Source organism: Myotis daubentonii, chromosome 1 (assembly GCF_963259705.1).
Source record: "Myotis daubentonii chromosome 1, mMyoDau2.1, whole genome shotgun sequence".
NCBI lineage: Eukaryota > Metazoa > Chordata > Mammalia > Chiroptera > Vespertilionidae > Myotis > Myotis daubentonii.
The window spans coordinates 35,023,819-35,050,394 of record NC_081840.1 but is presented as its reverse complement, the minus strand read 5'-3'; the positions used below and the strand labels follow the sequence as shown (position 1 = coordinate 35,050,394).

The 26,576-nt window shown below is 40.2% G+C and overlaps 1 protein-coding gene across 1 annotated transcript; it reads left to right on the top strand.

Annotated features, from left to right (window-relative positions):
- Window positions 1-432: 432 nt before the first annotated feature.
- Window positions 433-26,576, top strand: ACTR10 (actin related protein 10). Its single transcript, XM_059695035.1, has 13 exons — window positions 433-592; window positions 3,279-3,351; window positions 6,327-6,409; window positions 7,298-7,406; window positions 11,080-11,187; window positions 13,560-13,627; window positions 14,292-14,371; window positions 19,264-19,299; window positions 20,615-20,694; window positions 20,775-20,848; window positions 22,487-22,568; window positions 23,639-23,840; window positions 26,161-26,576. The coding sequence occupies exons 1-13, from the start codon at window positions 516-518 to the stop codon at window positions 26,340-26,342; spliced, it is 1,254 nt and encodes a 417-aa protein (XP_059551018.1). The 5' UTR covers window positions 433-515; the 3' UTR covers window positions 26,343-26,576.

Sequence of the window (26,576 nt, the reverse complement as noted above, 5' to 3'; positions counted from 1 at the left end):
TCTTCTCTATTTCTTGAGAAGCACAAGTTATAGGCAAAACACCGGACACAGCAAAGTTCGCTCATGACAGCCCGAATCACAGTTTTCGAGCTTTTGCCTTCTCTTTCCGCTTTTTTGAACTTCTGGGCTACGGCGTGGAGATCAGAGACCTCGCCAGGGACTGGCAAAGGAAGCCTCTTTCCGCGGCGCCCCTGCAGGGCGTGTCCGGCGAGAAGGACCCCGGGTGGCCCCGCCCCTCGGGGCAGCCGGCGCGCCTGATCGCCTGGGCTCCCCTCGTCCCCGCGCCCCCCGCACCCAGACCAGCGGCGGAACGCGCATTTCTTCCTCCTTAGTCCCACGGACCGGGCCGCCTGCGAGGTGTGGGTCCCACGCGGGTGAGGCACAGCCCGGGACAGCCCGGGGCCGGCGCGCCGCGGCCACGCGAGGCCCCCGCCGTCACCGCCGCCCCGGCCCCGCCCCCTCGGAGCCGAAGAGCCTAGGCCCGCGGGTCCGCGTCTGCCTGCCCACCGGCAGCCATGCCGCTGTACGAGGGCCTGGGGAGCGGCGGGGAGAAGACGGCGGTCGTGATCGACCTGGGAGAAGCCTTTACCAAGTGAGTGGCCGCGGCGCCGGCTGCGGTCGTCTGGGGAGAAGGGCGGGTGGCCGACACCCAGGCCCGGCTCGGCCCTCATCGCCGGCTCACGTCCCCACTCCCCCCAGTGATGGCCACTGTGATTCCACCGCGGGCGGTGCGAATACCGAGGGTCCGCGGGCGGCCGGGTTCTGACTCCCAGGGAGGCCGCGGAGGCTTGGGGAGAACTGCCTTCGCCGATGTGCGGGGTGGTCGGGTAGTTACCCCAAATCGAACAGACCCTTTGGGGTGACCCCTGCAGGGGATGACAGCGGGGAGCTAGACCCGCTTCCCCTGGGCTTCTCAGCTCAGGACTCTGGCAACCGAGTCGGCAGCCCGATGACCATCTCCATCCTTAACCACTGAAGGAGCGTCTGTGGGTGCTGGAGATCCCAGTGTGTCCACGGCGGGGCCATTGCTCCCCACCTCTTTGACTGGACACGTCAAAGAGGTGGAATCCTATAGATGAGACTCTCGAGATTGCACCCCCCGCCCCCCCCCCAAAAAAAATCCTCTTAGATGAGCAAAAATAACATGTTTTAATAGGCAACTTGTAAACACTACTAGAGTAATGTTTCTCAACCTTTTGGACGGCATAGATCCATCCCTCTGACGACCGAACAAAAGCCACATATACACACCTTAATGCACTTGCACCTGGTTTCAGGGATTGGTGCGTATCAAAGTGGGCCTTGGACTCCAGGTTGAGGGCCCTTGTACTGGGCTCCAGACAGAGGAGCGTGACAACCAGAATTGCATCTTGTATATATTTTAAACGGAAACATTTGAAAATCTTCATGTACATAAAATCTTAATGGCTAACATGTAGTAGGTATTTAATAACTTTATTGAATAAACTAGAGGCCCGGTGCACAAAACTCGTGCATAGAGGTCAGGGGGGGATCCCCTCAGCCCAGCCTGCACCCTCTCCAATCCAGGACCCCTCAGGGGATGTCCGAAAACCGGCAGTCGGACATCCCTCTCAAGGGGGACCACTGGCTCCTAACTACTCACCTTCCTGCCTACCTGGTCACCCCTAACTGCCTCCCCCACGGGCTTGTCGTCTCTTACTGCCCCCTCTGCCCACCTCTGCCGGCCTGGTCGCCCCACGCAGCCTGGTCAGTCATCTGTTTGGTTGTTTCGGTTGCGATGGTCGCTTAGGCTTTTATATATAGAGAGGGTCAAAGAGCCTATTTAGAAATTGAACCTCAGGTGCACCAGAATTGAATTAAATAGTCCTTGGATTAACTAGTCCATTCTCTTACTATCTGATGCAATATTTTCCCTTGTTTACATTTTTAAATTTACTCTTAAAGGTTTATTTCTAGCATAATAAATATCTTGAGTCTGACACCCAAATATAAATATGTTAAGGAAATGAGAAGCAGAAAGATGCAATACAGGAAGATGACTATTGACAAAGACACCAGTGATAAGATGAATCTATAAAGTAAAAGAAAAATTGAAGCTGACTGATGAGTTGCATCCTGGGAAATTTGAGGAGCACTGGTGCAAGTAAACATGGAGTTGTGGTTAGTAGAAGATGGAAAGAGCTATTTGGAGATAAATAGGAGGAGAGCAGTACTGCAGACAAGTAGGACAAGAAGAGATAATCCTCAGACTAAACTTAAATGGTGATCATTTTTTAGCAACACTTTAAGCAAAGATGTGTTTCACTAACATGAAATAGAAATGGAAATACCTAAATACTCAAGAAAGGGGAATAGTTTTTTAAAAGGATGAAATACTATGCACTATTTAAAATGATAGCAATGAAGCCCTAACCGGTTTGGCTCAGTGGATAGAGCGTCGGCCTGCAGACTGAAGGCTCCCAGGTTCGATTCCGGTCAAGGGCATGTACCTTGGTTTAGGGCACATCCCCAGTAGGGGGTGTGCAGGAGGCAGCTGATCGATGTTTCTAACTCTCTGTCCCTCTTCCTTCCTCTCTGTAAAAAATCAATCAAATATATTTTTTAAAAAGTTTAAAAAATGAAATGATAGCAATGAAAACTAAATATGAAAAGCTTATTATAAGTTTATTATTATGAGTGTATGATGTATGAATAGTGTGATTCTAACTATGTCAAATGTTCATAGTTTAAAAATAGACCAAAAGAGGCCACATGGCTCAGAGGTTGAGTGTTGACCTATGAACCAGGAGGTTACAGTTCCATTCCTGGTCAGGGTACATGCCTGGGTTGGTGGCTCCATCCCTAGTGTAGGGTGTGCAGGAGGCAGCCGATCAATGATTCTCTCTCATCATTGATGCTTCATTCTCTCTCTTCCTCTCTCTCTCTCTCTCTCTCTCCCCCTTCCTCTCTGAAATCAAAGAAAATATGTATTTTTTAAAAAATAGACCAAAAGAAAACATGTCAGTATAGAATCTAGTAATATTAGAATGATGCACTAATAAGTAAGTCATATGAATGAAGTCACATAATACAGTACAGATCCAGGGTTGCTAATTTGAAACAGTTTTTCACTTTTAATGTGCAATTATAAATAGATGGGATTAACTTTTTTTTTTCTTTTTGTCCCTTTGAATGTATCAGTGATGTTCCCAGGTGTGTTTGTGTTTTTTAAACAAATACAGAAAAACTTTTTTCTGTGATAAATATATAGAAAGACTGTTATAAGTTGAGTATTTCAATATTCTGTTTATTTTCAGATGTGGATTTGCTGGAGAAACCAGTCCAAGATGCATAATTCCTAGTGTGATAAAAAAAGCTGGCATGCCTAAGGTATTTTCTTAAACAAATTAGAAATAAACACTGTGATGTAAAATGTTTTTAAATGTGACTTCAAATAAGATTGATTAAAACAGTGCTGATTACATACCTTATTACTGTATTCCAAGAAAAAATTTTAAAATCTTTATTTAGTTTATGCATTCCATAAAGTTCACCTGTTTAAGTGTACAATTCACTGATTTTTTTAGTAAGTTCTATAATCATCACCATAGTCCAGTTTTAAAACTTCTTTGTTATCCCAATAAGATTCCTAATGCCTATTTAGAATTTATACCCATTCCCACCGACAGCCAACCACTCAGTCTTTTTGTCTCTAAAGATTTGCCTTTTCTGTACATTTTATATAGATGGAATTATATATCAAGAGAAAGTTTTTAATCTTAGTAAAATAATTTTCTGAGCTTTATAATGTACCTTTATTCTTACTCTGTTCAAAATATAAGATGGGTTTTTAGTCCTTTATTTGTAAATTCCAAGATCCAAAGGAACTGTGAAAAACATTTTTTTAAAAGACAGTTGTTTTTTGCCAAAGCTAATTTGGCAAATTAGGAATTGTACAGCAGTAGAAAGAATAATTTTCCTTGCCATAAATTCACCTTTTAAAATCCAATATAGATATTTCTGCCATAACTTAATATTTGTGTTCCTGTAAAACCTCACTTTGATCACAAACAAAAACAGGCTTATGAAAAAACAGGTTTGGGGTAGACTGTATAATACTCATGTAATTGTAATCAGAACACTAGCAAAAACCAGTAATTGATCCCTCAGTTTGGCTTGCAACTGAATGTGGCTAGAGGGTGTCTTGGGGATATTAAAATTAAGAAGAAATGATGGATTGAAAATGTTGGTCAGTAAGTACTGAGACAATACAGATGAAACTGAGCTCTGAGCCAGCCAGTGGGGCTATTGTTAAGGTGGGACCAAGAGTAAATGCAGCCCAAGAAAGAGTAGTGAAAGGGTCCTAGCTGGTTTGGCTCTATGGATATAGCATCGGCCTGTGGAGTGAAGGGTCCTGGGTTCTATTCCGCTCAAAGACACATGCCCAGCTTTCAGCTTGATCCCCAATAGGGGGTGTGCAGGAAGCAGCTAATCAATGATTCTCTCATCACTGATGTTTCTATCTCTCTCTCCTCTCCCTTCCTCTCTGAAAAGGGTCCACTCACAAGAGGGCCCCTAATACATAGACCAGGGGTGGGCAACCCCTGGCACGCGTGCCAAACATGGCACGCCAGTAACTTTTGCTGGCACACAAAACCCTCTCTTATAATCTTTCATTTACAGTTTTTTTCTTAATATCGACTTTTTTATTTTCCGATAAATTCAGTGTAGGTGCATCTTAGATAAATAAATAATTTTACATAACAAGTTATCTTAAGGACCATAGACATGGCTGACTTTGAAATGCAGTTGATTGAATTTCAGAGTAGCTCAATTTGGAAGCAGAAATTTATTGACCTTATAGTTGAGTTGGAAAACATTGAAAAAAGCAATTAATGACAGGAGTACCAGAGAGAAGTGTCGAAAACGAACTATTGAGGACTTGGAATACCATTCCAGAAAATTTTTTCTGTTTAAAAAACTTTGCAACAGCGTTACTCCATGTTTTCATCCACATACGCTTGTGAATCTTTGTTCTCAGTGATGAATTTTGTTAAGTCTCGTAATAGGAGTAGCCTGACGGATGAAAGTAGTAGCTCGTGCATATCTCTGAAGGTCACGAAATATAAACCTGATGTAAAATCTCTGTCATCAGTGATGCAGCAGCAAAAGTCCCACTGATAATATCAAACGGAGTCATAAAGTTTTCTGTCGGACTATCAGTGTACATGTATACATTAAAAAATAAATGTATTTTTCATCATCATATACTTTTGATGTTTTTGTCGCTCGAATGAATTTTATTATTTCTTCAAGGTTCTTCACATACGTACACCTTAAGAGATATCATGTAGGCGTAACATGTTCTCAAAAAATTAGGGTTGGCACGCAGAAGAATTTTGAGTCAGAGATTTTGCTGGTTTTGGCACGCACTCACAAAAAGGTTGCCCACCCCTGACATAGACTCATATAAACTTTTAAAACGTAGATCTGAAAGAGTACCTACCTGTGTGGCCACCAAGTTAATGACTTGCTTTTTCTTTCTTTCTTTCTTTCTTTTTTTTCTTTATTGACTAAGGTATTACATATGTGTCCTTATCCCCTCATTGCCCACCCCCAGCCCCACCCCCGCTCATGCCCTCACCCACCCTGGTGTCTGTGTCCATTGGTTAGGCTTACATGCATGCATACAAGTTCTTTGGTTGATCTCTCCCCCTTATCCCCACCCTCCCCTACCTACACTCTGAGGATTGATGGTCTGATCAATGCTTCTCTGTCTCTGGATCTGTGTTTATTCATCAGTTTATGTTGTTCATTATATTCCACAAATGAGAGATCATGTGATATTTATCTTTCTCTGACTGACTTATTTTGCTTAGCATAATGCTCTCCAGTTCCATCCATGCTGTTGCAAATGGTAGGAGTTCCTTGTTACACCAGCATAGTATTTCATTGTGTAGATGTATCACAGTTTTTTAATCCACTCATTTGCTAATGGGCACTTAGACTGTTTCCAAATTTTAGCTATTGTAAATTGTGCTATCACTTGCTTTTTCTTGATGAAGGTAATAACTCTGTTATCATATATTCAGTTCCTCTTGCCTAATAGGAACTCATACAAATTTCACATTAATACAGACAGTATTCCCTTATTTAACAGTCAACTATGAGCATGTCTGCTTTTATAAAAGCACTTGTAGCAGAAGAGACTAGCACATCAGTTTGTATTTGGTATTGGGATGCATCATTAAGATCAATAACATATGAAATGTATGGATTCAGAAAATACATTGGTAAGATAAATGAGCATGTTTTAATTTGAAAATATTTATTATAAATTAACAAGTTATTTTAATTTTTTATAGCCTATCAAAGTTGTTCAATATAATATCAATACAGAAGAATTATATTCCTACCTAAAGGAATTTATCCACATACTGTATTTCAGGTAGGATGCAATGCTATTTGGTTTTTTTTGTGTTTTTTTTTTAATGCTATTTGTTTTTCCCCCCAGCTTTTGTTATTAGATTTTCCTAATGCCAGTCATAGTGATATTTAGTTGTATTATATCTGAAGAAGAAAAAAATTTACTCCATTGCCATTTTTACTTGCTTATTTTCAACCTTTTCCAAATATATTTGAAACTAGAAAACAGTTAAGCATAAGGAAATGTTGAAAATAAATAAAATGTCCATTAATAAAAGTGGTTTGGAACTTAAATTATTGTATACCCTTATAATGAAACAGACTTCATAAAAGAGTTCTGTGTCTGTATGTACTGATACAAAAAGGTGCCTTAGATATATTGGTAATTGAAAACAGCATGTTGCAGAACAACAACTATGGAATGAATATTTCTGTTAAAATATATGCATGCAGTATATTATATTACATATTAAGGAAAATATACAAAATGGTAAAAACAATGTACAAAATGGGTAATAGAAGTGTTAGGGTATTTATATTTTTCAAGTAATAAACTTACATCATATTTGGCGTTTTGTGAGCATATATTTTTTTCTTAATTTTGTAACCTAAAGAAAGAAAATGGCTTTTTAATGGCCCAAGTTATTCAAAGTAGGTTGTTATTTTTGTCTTTTGAGATAAGTTAATAGATGTGAAGTTTCTGACACAGTGCATGAATTGTAGCAAGAGGTCAGTAATGTTATCTTTCCTGGGTAATAAAATGCAGATGTCTTTTTGTTATATAGCATTTTAAACTAATGTAGTATAGTTTTTCTATTCTTAACAAATTGCATTATGTACCAAAATAAATACAAACTATTTACTTTTTAAAATTTTTTTTAATTAAAAACCCAAAACTGTTACTTTTCAGACATTTGTTGGTGAATCCCAGAGATCGCCGAGTCGTGGTTATTGAATCAGTACTGTGTCCTTCCCACTTCAGAGAGACACTCACTCGCGTTCTCTTCAAGTATTTTGAGGTACCTGTTTTATATGTTGTTTTTGGTAGGCACTTAAAGCTTAAACTAAAGGTCCTCATTTATTTCCTTCATTGTATATACTACCCAGTGCATTTGAGGAACCAGATGACAGAGTATTAAGCAAAGCCTCCTGAAATTTTCTTTCTTTGTATAGTTATTTCATGCATAGTTAGCATTTCATCCACTAATTAGATAAATGAAGATTTCTTCTTATTGATTTATTGATGTTTCTGTTATTTATTTATTTTATTGTTGATCCTCATCTGATATTTTTTCCATTGGTTTTTAGAGAGATTGGGGGGTGGGGAGGGGGAGAGGCAAGAAAAACATCTGTGTGAGAGAGACACATCAGTCGTTTGCCTCTGCACTCACCCTGCCTGAGCTGAGTTTGAACCTGCAACCCAGATATGTACCCTTGATGGGAATCGAACCCAAGACCCTTTGGTGCAAGGGCTGAAGCTCTAACCATTGAGCCATTTTGGTCAGGGCTATTTATTTATTTTAATAATAGCTTTTTCTGTTTGGGAACTTTCTAATTTTTTCTCCAGAATTGAAAGGTGTATTGTTTACTGTGGAGTTTATGATGTGTTTCTTCCAGGTCTTTCTCCTTTCTATTGTTCGGTTATGCTGAGTACTCTGAAGTTTTCAGTTCTTTTATTTTAGGCTTTTAATTCCTATTAAATGGAATTCTCAAGTAATGTTTCCCTTAAACTAGGTAGGCAGTGCCAGGAATGACTCCTACGTGTTGATATTAGTGATATCTACACTAATAAAAGAGAAAAATGGTAATTGGCGTACGACGATACCCTTTTAATTGGCTAATCAGGGCTATATGCAAATTAACTGCCAACTAGATGGTGGTTAATTTGCATATGTAGGCACAATGCAGGGAGGCGAAAGGGAAAGCAGGAAGAAGCCCCTGCCACTGACAGTGATCGGAAACCCAGGGGGGAGCCAAGAGCTGGGGGGCAGGGCAAAGGCGGCCCTGAGGCCGCCTTTGCCCTGCCCCCCAGCCATGATCGGAGAATCAGGCGCCTTTGCCGCCCTGGCCAGTGATAGCAGGAAGTAGGGGTGAAGCCAGCGATGGGAGCTGGGCACGGTCGAAGCTGGCAGTCCCGGGAGCTAAGCGTCCCTTGCCTGGGCCTAAAGCGGAGCCCACGATCGCGGGGCCGCTGCAGCTGCGGGTCCCCGCTGCCCGGGCCGGACGCCTAGGCCAGAGGCGTTAGGCCTGGGCAGGGGTGGAGCCTGCAACCACGGGGAGCTGGGGGTCCCCTGCCCAGGCCTGACACCTCTGCCGGAGGCCTCAGGCCTGGTCAAGGGGCCGATCCGGTGATTGGTGACCGGAGGGTGATGAGGGTCAACTCCTCTGGCCGAGGCATCAGGCCTGGGCGGGGGGAAGAGCCGGGGATTGGGGGGATATGATGGTCCCCTTGCCCAGGCCTGAAGCCTGGGTCAGAGGCGTCAGGCTTGGGCGGGGGGTGGAGCAAGCGATCAGAGGGAGATGGGGGTCCCCTGCCCAGGCATGATTCCTGGGCCAGAGGCCTCAGGCCTGGGTGGGGGCAGAGCCAGTGATCGGGGAGAGATGGGGGTCCCCTGTCCAAGCCTGACTCTGGCGGAGGCGTCAGGCCTGGGCAAGGGGCCGATCAGGTGATCAGAGGGTGATGGGGGTCTACGCCTCTGGCTGAGGCATCAGGCCTGGGCAAGGGGCAGAACCAGTGATGGGGGGAAATGAGGGTCCCCTGCCCAGGCCTGACACCTCTGTCAGAGGCGTCAGGCCTGGGCAAGGGGCCGATCCTGCAATTGGAGGGTGATGGGGGTCAACGCCTGAGGGCTCCCAGTATGTGAGAGGGGGCAGGCTGGGCTGAGGGACACTCCCCCCCCACACACACACACACACCCAGTGCATGAATTTCGTGCACCAGGCCCCTACTTTCTTATAACTTTCATTTCATATGAGTTAGGATTATTTTAAAGACCAAATTACGATTTCACATTATTAAGTTTCATATTCTAAGAAAAGATCATACAGATAATCTTTATTAATAAAATTTTTTAAAATCTCTACCTTAGGAATTTAGGATTTTTCAGCAAGGGAAACTAGAAGATTGTATAAAATGTGTTCAGCATAGAAATTCTGTGCATAGTCTTGTGCACTGAAAGGTCACTGATTCAATTGCTGGTCAGGGCATGTACCCAGGATGCAGGTTCCAGTTTTGCTCGGGCTCCATGTTAGTTGGGATACAACCAACTGATGTTTTTCTCTCTCTCCCTCTCCCTTCTCTCCTCTCTCTCAAAAGTAAATAAAATAAAAAAGAAAGGAAGAAAGCCCGGCGTGTGTGGCTCAGTTGGTTGGGTGTCATCCCAGCACTGTGAGGTCACTGGTTTGAATCCCCATCAGGGCACATGACTGGGTTTCAGGCTCCATTCTCAGTGGGAGGTGTGCAGGAGGCAGCCAATTGATGTTTCTCTCTCATCAATGTTTCTATCTCTCCTTTCCTCTCTCTGAAATCAATAAAATCATTTTTTTTAAAGAAATTAATCATATATATGTATTTTTTCATACATTCTACTGAGCTCAAAATATATAAAAAATCATAATGTCTTTATGAGATAGGGCAATTAATATTTCTAAGTTAATTATGTATTAAGACAGAGAAACAGGTTACATTCCTCTTATCCTTAGATTTAGGAGTTTGGTTTTCAGTAGAGAGAACACAGACAAAAACAAGAAATCATGGCAGCTTTTATCTGAATAAAACAGATGATTCTCTGTGTTTATACTTAGAGTTTTAGTTGTGTTTGTGTATCCTTATATCATATATAACTAGAATACCTGCTATTGCAATTTAAATAAGGGGAATATAGCCATTATTTTATTTGTCACTTGGTTATGATGGACTTTCATGTTTTGATTGAATATTTAATATTTGAAGTGCCACCAGAACTGGCAGATTTTCACTGAAAAATGTTACACAGAACTAAGGATTTTTATAGTTCTTCCATTTAATTTTAACTGCTATGTTATAATGGTTTTAAAATATAGTTCATATTACAAACTTTGTGGATTGTCTTTGTGGATAAAGACAATCAAGAATTCTTTTTCTGTGTTTTTGTTTTGATGGTAAAAACATCTTTTTATTTTTAAATTTAGCATTTTCCCCTGAATTTATGTTTCTAGATCTGTTCTTTTATCTCTCAGTTTTCCCTCTAAGAGAGAGAAAAATAATTTAAAGAATTTCTTTTTCATATATTTTTATTGATTTCAGAGAGGAAAAGAGAGGGAGAGAGAGATAGAAACATCAGTGATGAGAGAGAATCATTGATCAGCTGCCTCCTGCACGCCCCCTACTGTGGATCAAGCCCGCAACCCAGGCATGTGCCCTTGACTGGAATCAAATCTGGGACCCTTCAGTCCGCAGGCCATCACTGTATCCACTGAGCCAAATGGGCTAGGGCTTAAAGAATGTTTTTATTCATTACACTGTACTTTGATTATGTGTAAATTCAAATAAATCACCAAAGCAGTTCTTAATTTAGTGCCATAAAATTGTTGACTAGATATCATAATATAAATAAATATAACGTTCCCTTGAGTTTTTTTTTTTAATATATTTGAAATGTAAAGCAAACACTTTCAACTACTGACACTCATTCTGCTTTTGTTGTTTGCTAGGTTCCGTCTGTCTTGCTTGCTCCAAGCCATCTAATGGCTCTTCTGACACTTGGGATAAACTCTGCTATGGTCCTGGATTGTGGATATAGAGAAAGCCTGGTGTTACCTGTATCTTTTTTTGTCAACAAGCTAATTTTGCAAATTTTTACTCTACTTTAAAATAATTGGGCTAATTAAAAATGGTTTTTATTACATCAAACTATTTTGGGTTACCATGTACAGATATAAATTATCATGTGGAAAAAATTCACAAGGTTGTGAGACTTAAATTTACTTTTTGTAGAAATTATTATTATGACTTGGTCCCAGTATATACTCCAGGGATTAGACCTCATAAATATTATGTTCAGTTCTTAGGAGGAACATCAGCTAATTGGACATATTAGAGAAGTTAACTAGGATAGTCAAGTTTTAAGAAAAGATCATACAGAGAGTAATTGGAGAAACTTGAAATGACAAAGTTAAATCAAGAAAAATGAAAACTTAATGGTGATATGAAATCTGCCCTCAAATAGCTGTAGGGCTTACTGTGGATATTGAATACATTTTTCTCTCTTATCTCCAGAGACTGTCATGGCAGCAGTATGGCACAGGGTTTATGGGTTTGGGTTTTGGAATCAAATATGTGTAAATCTCAGCTATGCTTCTTACTAGTTGTATGATACTGCTCAAGTAGCTTAATCTCTTTGGGCCTCAGTTTCCTTTTCCATAAAATGGGAATTATAATAATTCCAGCTGATAGAGGCATTGTGTGACTTGAGGAAGGTAATGTATGTAAATTATTTTGCAAAGGACCTGGCACACAGTAACTTGCTCATTAAGTGCCATAGTTTTTTGTGTTTTTTTTTTTAATATGTTTTATTGATTTTTTTACAGAGAGGAAGGGAGAGGGACAGAGAGTCAGAAACATAGATGAGAGAGAAACATCGATCAGCCGCCTCCTGCACACTCCCCACCGGGGATGTGCCCACAACCAAGGCACATGTTCCCGACCAGAATTGAACCTGGGACCCCCCAGTCCGCAGGCCGACGCTCCATCCACTGAGCCAAACCGGTCAGGGCAGTGCCATAGTTTTATGTCATTCACAACATCAGGAAATACTCTCTAGTAATTCAAGCTGTCCCAGAATGGAACTCCTGACTATAAACTGGTAAATTCCTTTTCATTAGAAGCATTTAAGCAGAGTATATGTATCTCAGAAATATTACAATGGATATTGTTACATTGAAAAGGAGGTTGAAATACATTTATTTATTAGGAGAAATACTTAGGGAAAAGGAATCAAGAATCATTGACTCCTAAGTAACTTAATTAGGCAATAGCTTTTTAAATATAAAGCGTTTTATGTGTTAAGTCTCATAACAGCCGTGTAACTTAAATATTATTCTCATTATGTAAATGAGAAGATTAGAAGTTTGGATAGGTTGTTAACTCAGGGTCATACAAGCATATAGCCAAAATATATACTCATGTTTGTTGCCAAAGCCAATGCTTTTACCAATATACTTTTTTCCTTTTTATAAATATTATACTGACAGAACATCAGCAAAAACAATATATAAAATAAGGTAGCAAACCCACAGTACAATATTCTGCACTATTCTCTCAGTACTGTTTAATAGAAATACAATGTGAGACATAATATAATTTAAAATTTTTCTAAGCTGCATTTATAAAGTACAAATGAAAGAGACTAATCAATATAAAAATAGCCGTAACCGGTTTGGCTCAGTGGATAGAGCGTCGGCCTGCGGACTAAAGGGTCCCAGGTTCGATTCCGGTCAAGGGCATGTACCTTGGTTGTGGGCACATCCCCAGTAGGAGGTGTGAAGGAGATAGCTGATCGATTCTCATCGATGTTTCTAACTCTCTATCCCTCTTCCTTCTTCTCTGTAAAAAATCAATCAAATATATTTAAAAAATAAAATAAAAATAATGAGATATTGTACTAGGGGCTTTTTTGTATTAAATCTAAATTTGGAAGTTTGGTGTGGAGTTTAGTCTTACTTTTCATCTGAATTTAGACTAGCCACATTTCAAGTGCTGAATTAGCCACATGTGGCCAGTGTCTACTTTATTGGACACCCCAGCATTAACTAATGAATTCTGTGTGTGTGTGTTTAACCTTTTTCTTTGGGGAAGAATATGAAAAAAGACTGTGCTTTTTCTGTAACTTTAAAAAATAAGAAATAAGCTGCCTGCGTGGCCCAGTGGTTGAGCGTTGATTCCTGGTCAGGGCACATGCCCAAGTTACGAGCTCAATCCCCAGTGTGGGGCATGCAGGAGGCAGTCTATCAGTGATTCGTTCTCATCGATGTTTCTATCTCTCCCTCTCCCTTCCTCTCTGAAATCAATAAAAATTAAAAATTTAAATAAGTAAGAATTTGCTGATTTCAAACAATACTGCAGAAGGTGAGGAAAATATCAAGGAAACCACATTTTATCTCCTAAAATAGTAATGTCCTTGACTACCCTATAGATATATGAAGGAATCCCAGTACTAAATTGCTGGGGAGCACTCCCCCTAGGAGGAAAAGCTCTGCACAGGTAAGTGTCTTGGAATCTAGCACATTTTCTTTACCTGCGTCACAAAAACAGATGCTAATTTTTTGACAGTGTTTAGTAGATGACTTATAATATGGACATTTAATGTTACTCATTTCATTCTCTGTTAGTCTTTAGTATACTTATCTTTTAAAAATAAAACCGCTTTTCTTAAAGCATCATAATACATTATATAGTAAACATCCATTATAATAAAGGCCTAATATGCTAAGTGTCCTGTTTTCCAGTCGGCCATTCAACCAATCAAAGTGTAGTATGCTAATGATATGCTAAAGCTGCTTAACCGCTCACTATGATGTGCACTGACCACTAGGGGGCAGACACTCCGACTGGTAGGTTAGCTTGTTGCTGGGGTCCGGCTGATCAGGACTGAGCTAGATACGCTGGTCATGCCCAGGAGCCCTCCCATAGTCCCTCCCCAGCTGGCCAACCTCCCGTGTCCCTCCCAGGCCCTGATCATGCACCAATGGGGTCCCGCAGCCTGGACTGCGCCCTCTGGCAATCCAGTGCCCCTCAGGGGATGTTGGAGAGCCGGTTTTGGCCTGATCCCACAGGCCGGGCCGAGGGACCCCACTGGTGCAGTATTAAATAAGAAAAGGATATCAGTTGCAGTATTTTAGTTCCAGTAACCTTTTTTTACTTTCAGGGAGTTGGAAACTCAACTATTGGAGCAATGTACTGTTGACACAGGTGCTGCTAAAGAACAGAGCCTTCCCTCTGTGATGGGTAAAGTCATTTTAAACTATTTAAGTGTGGTTTACATTATTCGCTTTTCATTTTTCAATTCATGGGTTTTGTTCGTTTTTATTAATTTCAGAGAGAAAAGAAGAGGGAAAGAAAGAGAGAGAAACATCAATGATGAGAATCATTGATCGGATGCTTCCTGCACCCCCCCTCCCCCCCCCCCCTCCCACCACCACTGGGGACTGAGCCCACAACCAGGGCATGTGCCCAGACCAGGAATTGAACCATGACCTTCTGGTTCATAGGTTACTGCTCAACCACTGAACCACACTGGCGGGGCACAACTCATGTTTTTTTTTAACTCCAAACTTTTGACATTGTTAATTATCATGTACTCTTGATGTTACTTCTTCCTTTGACTTTCAGGAATGCTGTTGATTCTCAAACGTATCCCTGGGCCTGACCCTTCTAAACTTCATTTCATATTTCCAACTGGTCATTAGATGTAAACTAGGCATGTCTCTAGGCATCTCAAACTTAAGACTTAAGTGAACATGTTATCTCCTTCTCTAAATCCATTTCAGTGAATCATTCTTAGATAAGGATAACATATTTATGTCGTTCTTTTTAGAAAACTGGGAGTTATCAGGTCCTTTGTCCTCCCTTAGAAGTCTCTTTTAAATTCCATCTTTTTAAAAAATCATCCACACCACTGAACATCTGAAAACAAGGACATTGTAAACTAGGCCCTCATTATTACAATTGTGATTACACTGCTCTTTTGCTTGAGAACTTTTGTTGGTTCCCACTGGCTAAAATCCAAATTATCCATTTTTAAAAAATATATTTTATTGATTTTTTTACAGAGAGGAAAGGAGAGGGATAGAGAGTTAGAAACATCGATGAGAGAGAAACATCGATCAGCTGCCTCCTGCAAAACCACCACTGAAGATGTGCCCACAACCAATGTACATGCCCTTGACCGGAATCAAACCTGGGACCCTTTAGTCTGCAGGCTGACGCTCTATCCACTGAGCCAAATCGGTTAGGGCCCAAATTATCCATTTGATATACATGTTTCTTCACAATCTGACTTTATTCTGCCTCTTAGCCTTAACTGCTAAACTCAGCCCTTTGCATTTATTTCAACTGTAGTAAATTTCATATGGTCTTCTAGGGATCATAGCACTACAACCCTGTGCCTTCCTTTATTCTATTGCTTTACCTGGAATCCTTTTCTTAGTTGGGGTTTTGATTCTTCTGCATGACTAATCTGGAATGTCATTTAATTTTGAAGCCTTCCCTGTTTTTCCTAAAGCAGTATAAATTGCTCCCCTATCTGTTAAGCCTTCAACAGTAATGACTGTAGCACATGTAACATATTTTCCTCTTAGCTTACCAGTTTCCCTCAGTAGACTTTGAGGATCCCTGTCTTATTTATTTTTCAATAGAATCTAATATAGTGCCTGAACACTGAGTAAATGTTGGAAAACCCTGGCCAGGTGGCTCATTTGGTTGAAGTGTCATCTCATACACCAAAAGGTGGCAGGTTCGATTCCTGATCAGGACACATACCTATGGTACAGTTTGATCCCTGGTTGGGGCACATATGGGAGGCAAAAATAAATTCTATACAAAATATTATGCTTTTTTATTCTCCCAAATATAAGTTAAAAATTCTGAGTTCACATCCTGGCGAAGTTGGTTAGAATTCACCCTATACACTGAAAGGTCGAGGGTTCAATTCCGGTCAGGTGATTGCCCAATCCTGTGCGGGAGGCAGGCAAACTGAGCAACCGAGGTTTGAGGTTTCTCTCTCTTTTTCTCTCCCTCAGGTGAGGATTTAAAAAAAAAAAAAAAAAAAAAAGAAGAAGATCAACTAAAGGACTTGTATGCATGCATATAAGCATAACCAATGGACATAAGACACTGGGTGATAGGGGAGGCTAGGGGACTGTCTAGGGCGGGGGGATAAAATGGATACATATGTAATACCCTTTGTAATACTTTAAGCAATAAAAAAAAAAAGAAAAACAATGAAAAGGGAAAGAAATGAAACCACTAAAAAAAAAAAAAAAAAAAAGAAATTCTGAGTTTAGAAGATTTTGTATTTTGGTTAGAAAATTTTGTTGCTGAGTCTGATTTGGAAAACAAGATTTTTAGCAGCAAAATCACATATCCAAACATCCATCTTCCAAGGCTTTCTGTATAGATTTCTTTGATTAAGTACTGTCTTACTCATTTTTTATTTTATTTTATTTTTTTAAATATATATTTTATTGATTTTTTACAGAGAGGAAGGGAGAGGGATAGAGAGTTAGCAACAACGATGAGAGAGAAACATCGATCAGCTGCCTCCTGCACACTCCCCACTGGGGATGTGCCCGCAACCAAGGTAAATGCCCTTGACCGGAATCGAACCTGGGACCCTTGAGTCTGCAGTCCAACACTCTATCCGCTGAGCCAAACCAGTTAGGGCTCTCACTCACTTTTTAAAATGTTGCCTTTACCTTGAAGGAAAAAAGTAGCAGTCTGCATGTGATCCTTTTTCTAAAATATACTAGAGGCCTGGTGCACAAAAATTTGTGCACTGAGGGGGGCGTCGCTCAGCCCGGCCTGTGCCCTCTCGAAGTCTGGGTCCCCTCGGGAGATAATGCCCTGCTGTCTTAGGCCTGCTCCTGGGTGGCAGAGGGCAGGCCCAATCCCTAGGTCAGCCCCTGGTCGGGCTCAGAGCAGGGCTTATTGGGGAGTTGGGGGGCCGCTCCCTGTCATACACAGAGCAGGGCGGATCGGGAGGTTGCCATGCCACCCTCAGTCACGTTCAGGGTAGGGCCGATTCGGGGGTTGGGGCACCGCCCCCTGTCACACTCAAGGTAGGGTCGATGGAGAGGTTGCGGCGCCACCCCCTGTCACACACAGAGCAGGGCCAATCAGGGGGTTGGGGCGCTGCCCCCTGTCACGCACAGAGCAGAGCCCATCAGGGGGGTTGGGGTGCTGCCCCCTGTCACGCACAGAGCAGAGCCCATCAGGGGGGTTGGGGCTCCGTACCCTGTCACGCACAGAGCAGGGTCGATCAGGGGGTTGGGGAGCTCCCCCCTGTCACGCACAGAGCAGGGCCCATCAGGAGGTGGGGGAGCTCCCCCTGTCACTCACAGAGTAGGGCCGATAGGGGAGTTGGGGCACCGCCCCCTGTCACACACAGAGCAGGGCAGATCGGGGGTTGGGGCGCTGCCCTCTATCACCCACAGAGCAGGGCCAATGGGGAGGTTATGGCTCTACCCCATCACACACAGAGCAGGGCCCATGGGGAGGGGGGGCAGGGTTGGGGCGCCGCACCCTGTCACACACAGAGCCGCAGGGCAATCGGGGTTGGGGAGCTCCCCCTTATCAGGCACAGAGCAGGGCTGATCAGGGGGTTGGGGCGCCTTGCCCTGTCAGGAACAGAGCAGGGCGGATAGGGAGGTTGTGGCCCCACCCCCTGTCACACACAGAGCTGCAGGGCAATCAGGGGGTTTGGACGCTGCCCCCTGTCACGCTGATCCTGGTGCCGGGAGGCCTCTCGGCTCTGCTGATCCCGTTGCTGGGCTTTTACTATATAGGATAGAGGCCTGGTGCATGGGTGGGGGCTGGCTGGTTTGCCCTGAAGGGTGTCCTGGATCGGGGTGGGGGTCCCCACTGGGGTGCCTGGCCAGTCTGGATGAGGGGATGATGGCTGTTTGCAGCTGGTCACACACCCTTCAGGGTGGGGGTCCCCACTGGGGTGCCTGGCTAGTCTGGGTGAGGGGCTGAGGGCTGTTTTCAGGCTGGTGTGTGACTGAAGCTCCCAACCGCTCCTTTTTTTCTTTTTTTTTTATTCTGGGCCAGCTTTAGCTCTGGCTCCAGCTCTGAGGCCTCTGCTGCTGAAAGCAGGTATCTGGTTTGTTTGGGTTCTATAATCGAAATAATGTATAACTCCAACTCTGAGATCCCGGCTCGCTGAAAGCAGGTTTCTGGGGTTTTGTTTAGCTTCTATATTTGTTACAATGTTTCAAACTGCAAGCTCAGAGGCCGGCAAGGCAGGCGGGGAACGTTGGAGTCCTCCGTCACTGAAGCAAGCAAGCCTCATGTTAGCTTCCAGCTGCCTGGCTGCCGGCTGCCATCTTGGCTGGCAGTTAATTTGCATATCACCCTGATTAGCCAATGGGAAGGGTAGCGGTTGTACATTAATTACCATGTTTCTCTTTTATTAGATAGGATATTAGGTTAGCATGTTACTGACAGTCATGTGTTATAGCAAAGATAAGTAAACTTGAAATTTCACTCTTTGTAAAATAAAAATAACTCATATTTAAGCCCTGTATTTCTTCTAAGTGCCACAAGATAACCAACAAATCTCTTATGGTAGAAAAGATTTTCTTTTCTTTGTATGGTAGAAAGGTAATTTCTGTCTAATGCCAGTTATTTCACTACATTTTTAAGGGATCTTATTTTTGTCAAATTTATGAGTAGTGACAGGCAGTAGTGCTTTGTGCACACCTGGCTTTAACTTCTCCGCTTTGGCTTGGCTTTGAATGATGAAATTTCTTCCCTAAAAGCAAATTTAATTATCCTATTTGTTGTTGTTTTTTTAATTATAGTACTGCCTGCCTGGCGTGGCTTAATGGTTGGGCGTTGACCTGTGAACCAGGAGGTCAGGGTTTGATTCCTGGTCAGGGCACATGCCTGAGTTGCAGGCTCGATCCCCAGTAGGGGGCACGCAGGAGGCAGCCAATCTATGATTCTCTCTCATTATTGATGTTTCTATCTCTCCTCCCTTCTTCTCTGAAATCAACCAAAAAAATATATTTTTTTAATTATAGTACTTAAAATTTTGCTGAAATAGAAATGTGAATGCAATATAAGAGACTGTTTTTGCTTATAAGATTGTATAGTTTTAAATAAAATTTCTGTTTTAGGTTCAATTCCAGAAGGTGTCTTAGAGGACATTAAAGGTAAACTGAGTTCCTATTTTTGTCCCTTTGATTCTTTAGTATTGGTTTGGATGGCATGTGTTTTAAAATATTTACACAGATATAAAATGTACTAAATTCATTATGTAATTCCCAAAAATATTTCATATATAAGGCTATGGAATAATGTAAATTTTTTATTTTTTTCCAGATTTATGTAAGCTCTTGGCATTTTTTATGATATGTTTATTGAAGAAACTTTTCAATTACAGATATAATATACAGGGTTCAAGAAAATTAGTACTTTCCAAAGTACGAACTTATAGTTAAATTGCTTAAGAAAGCCACTGGTTTTATGTCGTGTAGGTTTTTTTTCTTAAAAAAAAGACAAGTCAATAAAAAATATTTTTTAAAAATAAGATAAATAAATAAAAATAAAGAAGAGCACCTTTCCCTGCCAACTATATGTGATCTTGCAGGCTGGCATTTGCCTTACTTAGAAAGTTCATAGGACTTGAATAAAATATAACATATATAAGTAACTTGAGCACCTAGCTTATTGTCTAACATATTAAAATTGTGGATTCTTAAGTATATTTTGAATTAGTGAACGAAAATGATTTTATATATGTAAATATATATTTAACTATGTTTTGTAAATAATTAACCAAATCATTAGATTTCTTGCACTCAACATCAGTTTTGTTTCTACTAAAAAAATGTTTTATACCTTACCTGTTTCTGAGAATAACTTAAACAGCTTATTATAAAAGATACTTTGCAGTAGAATAATATTTAAAAGAAGAAATTTTAGAGTATAAAAACAAAAATGGTTCTATAGTGGAAGGAAAGTGATAGTATTGGGTTGTGGCAAAAGGGAGAAAATAATCATGCCAAAAAACTGAAAACTAAGGAGTGTTATTATAACTAGGAGCAAAATTTGGCTTTGTGTTCTAACCAACCAAGATTTAAAAAAAAGAATCAGCTAGATAATTACATAAGATTAGATATAGAGATATGGATCATCTTGTTCAAAGAAACATTCTATTCAGTTACACATTTTCATGATGCTAAAATTTATTTTTATTATGGTAATCTTTATATAAGGAATAGTTTCCTCAAAGGTGTTTTTTTTAATGTGGTTTTATGTTAGAGGAACACATGTCTTATGACTCCTCGATGAACAGCAAGGTTTTTTATTTGTGAATAAATTGTTATAAGCTAGCTAAAGACAGGTATAGCTTATAAAAGTTGAATGAGTGGATAATTAGTATGTCTACTTGAAGGGGATTTTTTTTTAACAGAGACATAGATTGACTCAATCACAAACCATAACTAACTCTCCTTTTCTTTCCAGTGCGCACTTGCTTTGTAAGTGATCTGAAACGTGGACTAAAAATCCAAGCAGCAAAATTTAATATCGATGGGAATACTGAGGTAAGTTCATAATAAATGTATATTCTTTTTTCAGAAGCTTATTTGTATTTATTTATATATTTACATTACTTATATTTCAGCGTCCCTCACCACCCCCAAATGTTGACTACCCATTAGATGGAGAGAAGATTTTACATGTCCTTGGATCAATCAGGTTAGACCTTAATTTTTATGAGCAAAATAATGAACTAAAATAAATGGTTGGTCTTTCAAAGAATTTGCTTCCACAAGGCAGAAGCTTGTCTCTCATTTAAGAGAAGTTCAGATGTAGATAGTCCAGGGATGGTATGACAGCTCCCATCAGGGACCCAAACATTTTTTCTCTATTATCTTTGGGGTGTAGCCTTTTTCCTTGGGGCAGTGATGGCGAACCTATGACACGCGTGTCAGAGGTGACAGGCGAACTCATTTTTTGGGTTGATTTTTCTTTGTTAAATGGCATTTAAATATATAAAATAAATATCAAAAATATAAATCTTTGTTTTACTATGGTTGCAAAGATCAAAAAATTTCTATATGTGACACGGCACCAGAGTTAAGTTAGGGTTTTTCAAAATGCTTACACGCCGAGCTCAAAAGGTACGCCATCACTGCCTTGGGGTCTAGGATAGTTGCTGGAGTTATAGCTAATACATCTATGTTTCAAGCAAGCTGTTCTAGGAAGGGAAAGAAAAAGGAACCATCCTCTTTTTTTATGGAGGCTTTCTAGAAGTTCCATATACCCCTGCTGCCTCCATTTTATTGTCTGGTACTTAGGCACATCTAGCAGCAAGAAGGGCTGATAGAGTGTTTCTACTTGGGGCATTATATCCACTATAAAAATGGAGTCCTATCTTTTTTAAATTTTCAAATAATTGTAGATTCACAGGAAGTTGCTAAGGTAATATAGAGAAGTCCCATATGTTCTTCACCCAATTTCTCTCAATACTTATATCTTACATAACTATAATACAGTATCAAAACCAGTAAATTGGCAGTGGTGTAATGTATATGAATAGTTCTGTGTAATTCTAACACAGGTAGATTTAATCACCACCACCACAGTCAAGATATAGAACTATTCTGATGCCACAAAGATCTCCCTTGTGCTGGTCAAAATAGGGTTCTTTTAATTTGGGGGGGTGTCGGGGGCCAGAAAAAAATGAAAAGTGGATATTTTATTAGGCAACTAGCAATGTTGGCTATGTATTATTTTACAAACAAATGCTTTGGGGGAGGAGGATTTTGTTTGTTTTTATTTTTTATTTTGTTTATTTATTTTTGTAATCTTCACCTGAGGATATTTTTCCATTGATTTTTATAGAGACTTGGAGAGAGAAACCTCCCCTTGCTGGAATCAGACCCTGGACCCTTTAGTCCACGGGCTGCCGCTCTATCCACTGAGCCAACCAGCTAGGGCAGATTTTGTTGTTTTTAGACCTCTTGTATTACTGATCTGCTTGTTGAGTCTTACTAACTTTCATAGAATGCTATTCCTTTTCTGTTATTAAGTTTAAGGAGGTATAGCTGGACAAAATAGATGTAAATCTATATATCATAATAATTGTAGACAATACTTAGGGAGTGCCTTCTATGTGCCAGGCACTGTTGTATTAACTCATTGAATCATCACCTCAACACCTGTGAGGCAGGTACTATTATTCTCATTTATAAATGCAAACATGTTGTATTTTAGTAATTATTCTACATTAACAAGATATTGGTACTTTAAAATGTGTCAGTAGAATTAATGGTATATTCTGTATCATATTATGTGATGCCAACAAAGCACTCTGTTTTTTAATCTCATTAGGGATTCGGTTGTGGAAATTCTTTTTGAACAAGATAATGAAGAGAAATCCGTTGCCACTTTAATATTGGATTCCCTTATGCAGGTATTTTTATTTAGTAAAACGTTTAAATTTATGACTATAGCCCTTTAGAGAAAATTTTAAAATTTACATTCTTTAATTTTAGCCATCAGTTACATTATTTTATTTTTAGTGTTGTTTTGTTTGTTTGTTTGTTTGTTAGTTTTTTTGTTAATCCTCACCCGAGGACATTTTTTTCATTGATTTTTAGGGAGAGTGCAAGAGAGAGGGAAAGACAGTGAGAAACATTGATGTGAGAGAAACACATCCATTGGTTGCCTCTTGCATGAGACCTTACCAGGGCCCGGGCCAGGGAGGAGCCTGCAACCTAGGTATGTGCCCTTGATTGGAATCGAACCCAGGACCTTTTAGTCCATAGGCCGATGCTCTATCCACTGAGCAAAACCGACTAGGGCTGGTTATCTATTTTAGCTCTTATGTTAAATGTAATAATTATTTAGTTTTACTTTGGCACTATGATATAGTACCTAAAATATTTCAAACTTAGGGATAGTAAGTATTATGGACATATCATTCATTTTTCCATAGTAGCAATATCTGATTTTTATTTTGTAGCTAGTATGGTTTATAGTTTTTTCAAATGCAGGTTTGGGTAATATTGAATTTTAAATCTCAGTGTGTATATGATAATTTTTCTCTTTTGTTTAATGATTGTGGAATCATAGAACTTTATGTGAAGTACATCACATTGGAAGATATTGTCTATCTCTAGAGCTCCACTCAAGAACTTTTATGAAAAATATAACATCAGTGAAGGATTTTAACATTTCTAATTCTTAGAGAGCGCTAATATGGAAACAGTTTTTCCAAGAATGTTATCTTCCCACTCGACAGTTGGCTCTGGATATAATATTGTGAAGTTCTCTATGAGTATATGGCAATATTAGGGTGGTTATATTTGCAGCATTTAAAACTCCCTTGTCAAAGAAACCTTTCTGTGGCCCTTTTGTAATACAAATAATTATCTATTTAATGTGTAATAGTTAAGCTATATATTTTCTTAAATTTAGCTAAGCATTATTTATACAGTTAATGATAAATCCTTTTTTTTTTTTCTTTCTCTTTGACAACAGTGCCCGATAGACACCAGGAAGCAATTAGCAGAGAACTTGGTAATCATAGGTGGCACATCTATGTTGCCAGGATTTCTCCATAGATTGCTTGCAGAAATAAGATATTTGGTAGAAAAACCAAAGTATAAGAAAACACTTGGCACCAAGACATTCCGTATTCATACTCCACCTGCAAAAGCTAATTGTGTGGCCTGGTTGGGAGGTAAGAATTTAGTTTTTAAAATATAATGATTATACACTAATTGGTTCCTGAGTAGTATAACTAATGGAGATACAGAATAGATAGTTCAATGTCCAAAATTGCTCACTTAATAAACTCATAGAACTATTAAAGAATTTTTATGAATATTCATTTTTCCTTAAATTGTTCATTTTCAGAATTATACACCTATTTCTCTTGGCATTTGCATTTTAATTTTTTAAAATATTTTTAAAACATTTTTATTGATTTCAGAGAGGAAGAGAGAAGGAGAGAGAGATAGAAACACCAATGATAAGAGAGAATCATTGATCGGCTGCCTCCTGCACACTCCACACTGGGGACTGAGCCCACAACCCCGGCATGTGCCCTGGCTGAGAATCCAACCGTGACCTCCTGGCTGATAGATCAACTGATGCTCAGCCACTGAGCCACACCGACCAGGCTGCACTTTGATTTTTTAAAATAAACTTCTTTGTCCAATTAGAGTCATCCCTCATAATAGTGGGGGCTGTGGATTTATTCTAGTGATGCTACTACCATTTCTTTCTTTTTTTTTTTTTTTTGTAAATCCTCACCCGAGGATATTATCCCATAGATTTTTAGGGAGAATGGAAGAGAGAGGAAAAGACAGAAACATCTATGTGAGAGAAACACATCAATTGGTTACCTCCTGCACAAGCCCTGACCAGGGCCTGGGCAGGAGAGGAGCCTGCAACCAAGGTTCATGCCTTTGATCGGAATGGAACCCAGGACCCTTTGATCTGTAGTCCGACGCTCTATCCACTGAGCCAAACTGGCAAGGGGCCTACTACCGTTTCTTAAAACATGTTTTATTCCTTAGAGAAAGCTAATCTGTGAGCCATATGAAAATTGATTCTTTAGGCATGACAATGGACACAGTCAATAGTGTGGTGAAGGCTGAGGGGTAGTTGTGGAGTGGGGGAGTCAGTGGGGGTAGAAAAGGGGACATCTATAATACCTTCAACAATAAGGATGTGTTAAAAAATTGATTATTTTATAATTATACTTTCTTTTGTGACTGAGTTCATTGAATGTTTTAGAAAATGATAGTTTCTAAATAAAGAAGTTGAAATAAAGAAATAGCCTAACAAAGAGACTACTCTAAAGAGAAAAACAATCATGAATGTGTATTTTGTATACATTCTGATTTGTGTTTAATGATGCAGTTTTAGCTAATAGGAATCAGGATCTTTCTGAGAGAAAAACAAAGTATTGACTTTTTAAATGTATCTCTAGTAAAGTTTCATCAAAATGTAATTTTGATCTAGGACAAATGGATTTAGTTACTAAATTATATTTTAAAGACTGCCTTGGGGTGTATTTATAAGGTCTTCAGCATAGACTCTTGTTTTTTCTTTTAATATATTTTATTGATTTTTTTACAGAGGGGAAGGGAGAAGGATAGAAAGTTAAGAAACATCAATGAGAGAGAAACATCGATCAGCTGCCTCCTGCACACTCCCTACTGGGGATGTGCCCGCAACCAAGATACATGCCCTTGACCAGAATCGAACCTGGGACCCTTGAGTCCACAGGCTGACACTCTATCCACTGAGCCAAACCGGTTAGGGCTAGACTCTTAGGCTATGATGATGCTTTTTGGGTTTTGCAGTGCCATTTTATTTATTAACATATAATCTTAGAGTTGTGGCAAAGAAAAACTAAGGGTATTTATTGTATTTACGGAGTTGAAAATACTTTCCACCTCTCTCTGCCTCACTTGCTTTTAGACACAGTAATGCTTGTTACATTTTTCACTGTAATCTGTTATAGGCCATAACACAGTAGTTATGGCTTAACCTATTATTTGAAATATTAGAGGCCTGGTGCACAAAATTCATGCACTTTGGGGGGCGGTCCCAGCCTGGCCTGTGCCGCTCACAGTGTGGGAGCCCCGTGATCAATTGCCCCAAAGAGGTAGGCCAGAGCTGTGGGACCCCTGGCATCGCCACGGGCCCCGCCTCGGCACCATGCACGCAGCGTCAAGTCCCCACCCACCCACCCACCCACGCGCACCTTGCCACGCATGCAGCCCCACCCACCTGCGCATGCCCGCTGTGCACGCAGCCTCCTGGTGATAGATTGTTACCGTGTGAGGGCATCACCCGTGAGGGCGTGACGACTACATAGGCTTTTATTAGTATAGATAGAATATAGAACAACTTAACTGGAATTAATTTGAATTGCATGTTGGATTTTACCTTTCTGTCTTGTAATATAATGAAGTGGGTGTGTGTGTACATAAAATTTTCAAGTAAAAGTTTTCATCTTAGTTATAAAAATATTTTTTATCATCCAGGAGCTATTTTTGGAGCACTGCAAGACATACTGGGGAGCCGTTCTGTCTCAAAGGAATATTACAATCAGACAGGCCGTATTCCTGATTGGTGTTCTCTTAATAACCCACCTTTGGAAATGATGTTTGATGTTGGGAAAACTCAACCACCTCTGATGAAAAGAGCATTTTCCACTGAGAAATAAAAGTTTGAATAAATTCAACTTTGTTTCATTTCATCTATCAGACCAATTATAAGCAAATTGTACAAAGTATGCAAGATGCTGTTAGAGACGACTTTTGTGGAAGTGAAAGCATTTCTGTAATTACTTTTCACATTATTTAATACTTTCGACTTTTGTTTTTCTTGTGTAGTGGTAGAATGGTAGCTGATGCTTATGAAATACATTGTATTTCTATCAATAAAATATAGTAAAGCA